This window comes from Notolepis coatsorum, assembly GCF_963971535.1.
Source record: "Notolepis coatsorum genome assembly, chromosome: 2".
Taxonomy (NCBI): domain Eukaryota; kingdom Metazoa; phylum Chordata; class Actinopteri; order Aulopiformes; family Paralepididae; genus Notolepis; species Notolepis coatsorum.
In genome coordinates, this window is record NC_140166.1 from 206,091,852 (window position 1) to 206,102,099 (window position 10,248).

At 42.1% G+C, this 10,248-nt stretch overlaps 1 protein-coding gene across 2 annotated transcripts in view; it reads right to left on the minus strand.

Annotated features, from left to right (window-relative positions):
- Positions 1–9,246, minus strand: part of actl6a (actin-like 6A) — a 30,817-nt gene extending 21,571 nt beyond the window's left edge. For both annotated transcript variants that reach the window (XM_084307583.1, XM_084307582.1), the window contains exons 1-3: positions 9,110–9,246; positions 7,134–7,210; positions 3,020–3,194 (exon numbers count right to left, since the gene is read on the minus strand). In XM_084307583.1, the coding sequence (XP_084163709.1) occupies positions 3,020–3,194; positions 7,134–7,210; positions 9,110–9,134 (277 nt within the window). In that variant the 5' untranslated portion in view covers positions 9,135–9,246. The remainder of the gene's footprint in view (positions 1–3,019; positions 3,195–7,133; positions 7,211–9,109) is intronic.
- Positions 9,247–10,248: the final 1,002 nt, after the last annotated feature.

Here is a 10,248-nt window from a genome sequence, read left to right on the forward strand (position 1 = left end):
GAAGATACAGAACTGAATTTTGCCATCCGGACACATGTAATTTGAAGTTTGAATATAGAATATCAGGCCTAATACATTACCGTATTATGGCCATGTCATACATCTATGGATCGTTTCAAATCTCCTCTTTCCAATGGCAGAGTTCAATCTGGATTTAGTACCATCAGGTGCCCATAACAGGGCAGCAAAGACCGTGAATGAAATCTACTGTAAGTACAGTTCCTTTTTTATAATGTAAATAGCTCCGCCATTTTTCATCAGATTGAGATGCGTTTTTGTAGACGTTCACAGAAAGGTAAAGAAATAAACTACGTTCTATTTTATGGCAATAACGTTAAAGTTTGTTCGACCCGTGAGATATAAAATAATAACGTCTGAATTTTCCGCAAAGAATATTTTCAGCTGCTTTCACAGAGGCTGGTGTGAGCTGCGTAGTGTAGTTTTATGAATTTTCTATGTCCATTGAAAGCCCTGGGTCTCCTCTGTCTTAGGACTACAACGCTTTCATGACACGTTATTTCCTTGTGTCTAATTCATCCGGTTTCCGCCGGGATGCGCAGAGAGGCTTTATAAACATTGAACACAGTGACAGCTCTGGACAAACTAACCATGTCTGATCAAACCACCTGATCAACCATATGATCAACCATCATCAACAAACACTTCCCTGTTTTACTCAAGAAGCAAAGTGTGAGGAGATATCAGGCAGGGAGACAGAAAGAGACATATGGAGCAGTGAGACAGAAAGAGGGACACATGGAGCAGTGAGACAGAAAGAGACACATGGAGCAGTGAGACAGAAAGAGAGACACATGGAGCAGTGAGACAGAAAGAGGGACACGTGGAGCAGGGAGACAGAAAGAGAGACACATGGAGCAGTGAGACAGAAAGATGGACACATGGAGCAGTGAGACAGAAAGAGAGACACATGGAGCAGTGAGACAGAAAGAGAGACACATGGAGCAGTGAGACAGAAAGAGACACATGGAGCAGGGAGACAGAAAGAGGGACACGTGGAGCAGTGAGACAGAGAGATGGACACATGGAGCAGGGAGACAGAGAGATGGACACATGGAGCAGTGAGACAGAAAGAGACACATGGAGCAGTGAGACAGAAAGAGACACATGGAGCAGTGAGACAGAAAGAGACACATGGAGCAGTGAGACAGAAAGAGATACATGGAGCAGTGAGACAGAAAGAGGGACACATGGAGCAGTGAGACAGAAAGAGAGACACATGGAGCAGTGAGACAGAAAGAGAGACACATGGAGCAGGGAGACAGAAAGAGGGACACATGGAGCAGTGAGACAGAAAGAGGGACACGTGGAGCAGTGAGACAGAAAGAGAGACACATGGAGCAGTGAGACAGAGAGATGGACACATGGAGCAGGGAGACAGAAAGAGAGACACGTGGAGCAGGGAGACAGAGAGATGGACACATGGAGCAGTGAGACAGAAAGAGAGACACATGGAGCAGGGAGACAGAGAGATGGACACATGGAGCAGTGAGACAGAAAGAGAGACACATGGAGCAGGGAGACAGAGAGATGGACACATGGAGCAGTGAGACAGAAAGAGGGACACGTGAAGCAGTGAGACAGAAAGAGGGACACGTGAAGCAGGGAGACAGAAATAGAGACATATGGAGCAGGGAGACAGAAAGAGAGACACATGGAGCAGGGAGACAGAAATAGAGACATATGGAGCAGGGAGACAGAAAGAGAGACACATGGAGCAGTGAGACAGAAAGAGAGACACATGGAGCAGGGAGACAGAAAGAGAGACACATGGAGCAGTGAGACAGAGAGAGGGACACATGGAGCAGTGAGACAGAAACGTGGAGCAGGGAGACAGAAAGAGAGACACATGGAGCAGTGAGACAGAAAGAGGGACACATGGAGCAGTGAGACAGAAACGTGGAGCAGGGAGACAGAAAGAGGGACACATGGAGCAGGGAGACAGAAAGAGAGACACATGGAGCAGTGAGACAGAAAGAGGGACACATGGAGCAGTGAGACAGAAACGTGGAGCAGGGAGACAGAAACATGGAGCAGGGAGACGGAAACATGGAGCAGGGAGACAGAGAGAGGGACACATGGAGCAGTGAGACAGAAACATGGAGCAGTGAGACAGAGAGAGAGACACATGGAGCAGTGAGACAGAGAGATGGACACATGGAGCAGGGAGACAGAAAGAGAGACACATGGAGCAGGGAGACAGAGAGATGGACACATGGAGCAGTGAGACAGAAAGAGGGACACATAGAGCAGGGAGACAGAGAGAGAGACACATGGAGCAGGGAGACAGAGAGATGGACACATGGAGCAGGGAGACAGAAAGAGAGACACATGGAGCAGGGAGACAGAGAGATGGACACATGGAGCAGTGAGACAGAAAGAGGGACACATGGAGCAGTGAGACAGAAAGAGGGACACATGGAGCAGTGAGACAGAAAGAGAGACACATGGAGCAGTGAGACAGAGAGAGAGACACATGGAGCAGGGAGACAGAGAGATGGACACATGGAGCAGTGAGACAGAAACATGGAGCAGGGAGACAGAGAGAGGGACACATGGAGCAGGGAGACAGAAAGAGAGACACATGGAGCAGGGAGACAGAAAGAGAGACACATGGAGCAGTGAGACAGAAACATGGAGCAGTGAGACAGAGAGATGGACACATGGAGCAGTGAGACAGAGAGAGGGACACATGGAGCAGGGAGACAGAAAGAGGGACACATGGAGCAGGGAGACAGAGAGAGGGACACATGGAGCAGGGAGACAGAGAGAGGGACACATGAAGCAGGGAGTTCTCATTAATCTGGCTCACTATGCCTCTGCATCTACACACGCCATCCTAAATGATGATCATGTCCATTCTTCCTTCTTTCCTGTGATACAAAGAGCTCGGTTACTCTACCCCGGCACGTTCTCAAACTCCTTGGGATTTTTTAAAATCTAGCTCACAAAATAAAATCACAACAACCCACAAAAACACCACGTCCCCACGGAAACTCACTCATGCCGTTCTTGAGTGGGGACATGACCTCCATGCTCTCCCTGGCCACCCGCAGCTGGTTGGTGTCGATGTAGTAGGTGGTGCCGCTCTGCTTGCCCTTGTCGCTGTCCGTCTCCATGGGAGTGCTGCCATCTTCCCTGTCCAGAGTCACACCGATCACCGTGGGGAAGTCCGCCTGGATGGAGCAAAGCAGTCAGAAGGAGGAGGAGGAGGAGGAGTATCCGTGTTTCATTCCAACATTTCATATCCGATTTGGAATCCAAAATCAGAAAACCAATAGCCCATTATTGGTTTTCTGATTTTGGATTCTAAATCAGATATGAAATGATCGAATGATACGCGTATAGAGGAGGCATGCCAACAAATACTGGACTCTGTTCATCAATATGTCCATAAGTGTAGAACACTGAAAGGTGGTGACATTATGGGGGAGAGAAGACAATTCATCTCTGTATAAATGACACATACAAACAAAATTACTTGAAAGACTGAGTACTGAGTAATTTGCAGAGCTGCCCCATCATTGTTGATTAAAGTAATAATCTCTAATATTTTCATATAAATAAATGGCTATTTTGACACCTGCCATCACCAAATCCTATAACAATAGTTATTCCACCTGTACCCAGTTCATGAATGCTTTCACACTCGCTGTTCTGGGCTGCTGTAAACAGTGGTGTCTGGTAGGACATTCCCTGGGAAAGTATCTGGTACACAGGAAGTGATGTGATTTATCACCAGCAGCAACAGCAGCAGCAGTTTGTTTGGAGTGAATAGAAGACTAACTCAGTAGTTAGCATGCATTTTCACAATGGAAAGCAAGTCAATACATTGCAAAACAGCTATGGTCGTTTATCACCTAGATCTCGTCAAAACAAAGAAAAGTTAAGATAAAATGAGGATCTTGTGGATTAGGCCTAAAAAAAATAATGGTTTGTTTCCGGTTGCCGACCGACCCTGCCGATTTAGGTGCGACCCAATATATTTTATGAGTAAAAAAAATCCTTATTTTATTAATTTTTTTGTTGAAAAAAACTGACAACTGACAACCAACAGGAAACAAACAATATTTTTTGTTATGCCTCAGGGTTTGTGTCTTGGATGGGGATGTGGTGGGGATTGACGTGGTGGAGATTGATGTGTGGGGTGGGGTGTTTGGAAAACGGACTGTTCCGGGGGGGGGGGGGGGGGGTTCACATACCTTCAAGCAACTGAAGTATTGGTATTAAATTCCTCAGTCTAAAGAGATGACCTTGCCCCTGGCAAGCCTTCTAGTGATCCATTGTTAAAGCGCCTCAGAGTGAATCTCTTCCAGTAATGAAGAACACTCTTATCTCAGTTTTTGGATGAATCCCACTCATGAGAAACAACTAATATGTGATTCTTCTTGCAGGGAGTGCAGAAACATCTGCACTCCTATCACAGATAGCTGATAAATGACATTATTAAATGTAGCGTAATACCAAAACAAACTAAAAGCTCAAGGACTCCTATAGGAGCCAAAGCACTCATGAGTTATACCTTATTTCTATTGGCTTAGTTGCCTACACTGTTAAAGTCTACATTTCAGAATACAATGGGGCTTAGCTGTATATTTAAGTTATTGTATTATTATATGAATATTTATATGTTTATTTTTATATCCTTACATTGAAACGGCATTAGGAATATTGATTGGATTTAGATAAAGTAATTGAACAGTCTTATTTGTCATAGGGCCTAACAAAAATAATGGTTTGGTTGCGGTTGCCGACCGACTCTACCGATTTAGGTGCGACCCAATTTATTTTATGAGTTTAAAAATAAAAATAAAAGATTAAAAAAAAGTTTCTTTTCTTTTTTACAATAAAGTTTCATAGAAATCTTAGTCAAACCTTTAGTATTATGGATATTAAACATGCTGGCAGAGTACATGCATCCATGTTGTTGTAAACATTTTAATTAAATAAATAAATTCCCTATCCATATCCTATCCCATCCGTGGGAAAGAATAAAATAAAAAAATTAATTAAATAAATTCCCTACCTACCCATGGCCTTAACTGACAACCAACAGGAAACAAACAATATTTTTTGTTATGCCTTACCACTTTATAGCAGTGTAAGGGTATTAACCAACAAAAACTATTAAAATAGTTTTTATGGCATTTATTTTCAAGCTGAATTAATAATTATTAATTAATAATAATTAGTCAATTACATCAACTAGCATATTCGAATCAGCCAACAAAATCATTTGATTAGTTTACTACGTTTTTTTTTGTACAGCCCTACTAATTTGCAACTTAAGTTTATTACGTGTACATTTACATGTATCAAAAATACTGTCTGTACGAATGTTAATAAATAGTAAATGTCGCGGCTAGGTGGTGTAGTGGGCAAGGCACTCGCCACCAGTGTGGAGACGCTAGGATTCGCGTGTTCGAATCCAGCTCTCCACATTGTTTTCAGTTTAGCTGGTCGTCCGCAGTAATACACATTGGCCGTATTACGGGGAGGGAAACTGAAGGGTGGGGATCGGGCGTTGTGAACAAGCGACTCCTACAAGTCGGTTGGTGCGCCTGCGCAGTAGAATCAGGAAGTGTCGGGGGCAGCGTGAGCCTCCCACGCGTTACTCCTCGACACTGAGAGATCGAGCTGCGCAGGTGAAAAGATGCGACTGCTGTTACCTCAAGTACCGGAGGGGACTTGTGCTATGTATGACTTAGTCCACATTGCAGCCGGCTTGTGGGAGGCAAGAAACAGCGTTTGTGACAGGGGAGGGTTGAATTGGATGATACGAAATTGGGATGGGAGAAAATATAGAAAAATGGGAGAAAAAGTGGATAAAAAAAAAAAAAATAGTAAATGTCTTGATAAATGAGGCCTGCTGATCTCAACTCATCACAGATGATTAGGCCCCACCATCATCCAGGTCAAAACCTCAATTAGAATATGTATCACAGCAAAAAAAAAATCTACAGGGAGATTTGAGATGAGAGATTTGTTTCACCATCACAAAAACTGTTCTCTTCTATACCGTTTCCCAGAGACAGGTATCTTGGTAATTTCATTCCCTGTTGAATTTTATAGCACTCAATTTCCATATTATACACAATGTAATCAGATGCTAGGGAAACGTATCTCTGGGCACATTATACCAGAGGCATCAGAGAGCGGAGCCAGCTATTTGTGGCTCCTCTGGAGCAGGTAGGGGTTCAGTGTCTTGCTCAAGGACACATCGGCTATTGCAGGGATCGAACCTTTGACCTTCCAGTCACAGTACAGTACGCTATTTTAAATGAGGACTGTTAGTCTGTTTAAAACCATATACATACACACACAAACATATTCTATGTGTGACCATATTTATTGTAAAGGCATACAGACACTCAGCTTTATTTGTATATGTACTATAATTGTATTGCCTATACGTCTTCTACTATTAGGCCTAACAAAATTAATAGTTGGTTTCAGGTTGGTTGTCAGTTTGGCCATGGGTAGGTAGGGAATTTATTTTATTTTATTTTTTTATTTTATTCTTTCCCACGGCGACTATGGATAGGGAATTTCTTTATTTAATTAAAATGTTCACAACAACATGGATGCATGTACTCTGCCAGCATGTTTAATATCCATAATACTAAATGTTTGACTAAGATTTCTATGAAACTTTATTTATAAAAAAAAAAAAAAAAAATTATATAATTTTTTCTAAAAACTCATAAAATATATTGGGTCGCACCTAAATCGGCAGGGTCGGTCGGCAACCTGAAACCAACTATTAATTTTGTTAGGCCCTAACCATTCCCATACCCCCCCCCCTTATGCTGCCTGAATTCCCCCAAGGGGACCAATAAAGGAATATATCATCTCATCTCATCAATAAGACAGGATAAAGAAGGCTTTCTGTGCATCATTTATCAAACAGCAGAGCAAGTACATTATTATCTCCATTTCAACAAGTTCCCAGGAATACTGTGAACTCAATTCGTAACGCGAGCGTCTCCAGGGTGACAGACAGCCCTCGTTTCCTGACATTGGCGTATCCTATATAGGATGATGATTATGCGCAGAGGAAGAAGAAAAGAAAATATTCATAGTTAAAATAAGGTCAGTCGAATTGTTCCATTTACCTTGGGACAATCTTCTCCTGCATAGCCAGCTCTCACCGAGTATGAGCCGATGTCAAACACCAAGGCTCCCACCTCATCTGAGAGAAGAGACAGGGGTGGTGCATTCAGATAGATGTTTCACAACATCAGCTACTCTACAGGACAGACATGTATACAATACAGACTGTGACCATTCTATGAATGAATGAATTAATGAAAACTTTATTGAACAGATTGCAGAATGGGTACAGTACAGTACAGCTCAATACACACAATTGTTAAGGGGTTGCAGACCAGAGAAAGACGTTTGTCTTGTTTACATCAGGGTCCCCCATCATCTATTACGTGCCAGTGTAGTTGCTGGAGTACAGAATCATAAACGTCTTTACACTAGAATAAAATAAAAAGGTGAAATAAAATAAAATAGAATATAAACTAAATTAGAATAGAAGCATCAATAGAATAGAATAGAATTATGAAATAATAAATTAATATTACGGACGTTTTTATTCCAATAAGAATAAGAACTGTGTTCAAGAAGCTTGAACAAGAAACGTCTTGGCCATGTTTGGAAAATAATATTTTATGGTTTAAAAAAAACAGAATGGAGAATGGGTACTGTACAGTACAGCTCAATACACTTAACGGATGCAGACCAGAGAAAGACTTTCATCTTGTTTACATCAGGGTCCCCCCATTTTCAATTCATCATAAAATATATGACATACATGACATACAGATACAGTACTGCTACATCTACACATTTATGACATACCAGATTTGCAAATACAGTACAGTTTGTGATACAAAAAAAGTCTAAAAAAGAGAGTATATACATGTAGTTGCTGTAGTAGTACAGAATCATAAACGTCTTTACACTAGAATAGAATAAAAAGGTGGAATAAAATGAATATAAACTAAATTAGAATAGAAGCATCAATACCACAAATCATGTTAAACCCAGATTCGGCTCAAACAAGGGACTAAACATGTTTCGCAATTATGCCACATCAATGTGGAACGCCCTACCCAAAGCTGTAAAGGAATGTGAATCACTACCCACTTTCAAAAACACTCTCAAAAAACACCTACGGGAGACTGCAATTCGAAACTGGCCCCTGTAAATGTCCTAACACAACCCCCTCCAATGTACAGTAAATTACCAAGTATGGTCTTGTCAATATTCCAATGTACAGTTTTGTTTGTACAGTTTGTACAGTGTCCCCCACCCACCCCTCCTACCCTCCTTTTTGTATCACAAACAGTACTGTATTTGCAAATCTGGTATGTCATAAATGTATAGATGTAGCAGTACTGTCTATCTGTATGTCATGTTACGATGAATTGAAAATGGGGGACCCTGATGTAAACAAGACGAAAGTCTTTCTCTGGTCTGCATCCCCTTAACAATTGTATGTATTGAGCTGTACTGTACTGTACGCATTCTGCAATCTGTTAATAACGTTTTCAATCAATCAATCAATAGAATAGAATTATGAAATAATAAATGAATATTACGGACGTTTTTATTCCAATAAGAATAAGAACTGTTCAAGAAGCTTGACCAAGAAACGATGTTTGGAAAATAATATTTTATGGTTTAAAAACAACAACAACATGTTGTTAAACATGAAACGGCTCGCAGTGTAGTTGTTTCAGCTCCAGGTACTAGTCGCCCCCATGTTCATTCATTTGCCTGCTAACGTTAGTTAGCCGTTAGCTTAGTGGTAACGTTACTAGCGAGCCGCCTGGTTCAATGCGAAGGAGGAGTAATGTTAACATAGCCCTTTAGACGAGACAGTATATTTGATGAATGCGATTACGAATACGGTATATAAGTAGTGTAATACAATGCATGTGTTAGTTAGCAGCACATCTACTTTAACTGGGAAGCTAACGTTAGCAGCTAACGTCCATTAGCGATTGAGAGCAGGGCTGCGAAACGGACCAACGTGGTTGGTTATTTAATGTAATTTTGACCACAGAAGCCTACTCACCGCCTCCATACACTCCGCCACTCATCCTCTAAATAGTTACAATATTTTTTTTTATCTTTCTGAGAATTATTACAGGGGAATTACAACCGCTAAACGGTTAATCACAACAAAAGAAATTAGCATGGATCAACCTAACTTCCGGGGCGACGCACTACGTTTTGGCGTTGTAACCAATCGAAATTGTCTGCGGCCTCACTACGTCCTTTTTTTGCCCGTGGCGTCACTATCAAGTTTCTGTGAGAGTTCATCATAGAAAACGTTGATTGATTGATTGATTGACAACTTTATTAACAGATTGCAGAATGGGTACAATACAGTACAGCTCAATACACACAATGTGTATTGTTAAGGGGATGCAGACCAGAGAAAGACTTGCACTATGCTTGCACCTCATGGTACCAAAGCACCTCAAAGGCACTAAAAACCAAATTACAAACATCTCAAAACAAACTAGTCAGACTACTGCTTGACCTGACTCCTAGAACCCACCTCACCCCTGCCCACTTTGCCAACCTAGGATGGCTTAGAGTAGACGACAGAGTACAGCAACTTGCAATGGGCCTGGTCTACAAGATACACTACACGACCAAGGTACCCATGTACATGTCAAAATACTTCCCAAAGGTCAGTGAATACCACGATCACAACACCAGAGGGAGCTCCACAAATCATGTAAAACCCAGATTCGGCTCAAACAAGGGACTAAACACGTTTCGCAATTATGCCACATCAATGTGGAACGCCCTACCCAAAGCTGTAAAGGAATGTGAATCACTACCCACTTTCAAAAACACTCTCAAAGAACACCTACGGGAGACTGCAATTCGAAACTGGCCCCTACAAATGTCCTAACCCAGTTGTACAGTAAAGACCAAGTATGGCCTTGTCAGTATTCCAATGTACAGTGCCCCCCCCCCCGTACCCAACCCCCTCCCCCACCTCCAATGTACAGCCCCACCCAACCCCACCCCACCTACCCAACCTCCTCCAATGTACAGTTTCTATGTCAAATGTATGTCAGTATTCCAATGTACAGTGTACAATGTCCCCACCCCCCACCTCCAATGTACAGCCCCACCCAACCCCACCCCATCTACCCAACCTCCTCCAATGTACAGTTTCTATGTCAAATGTATATA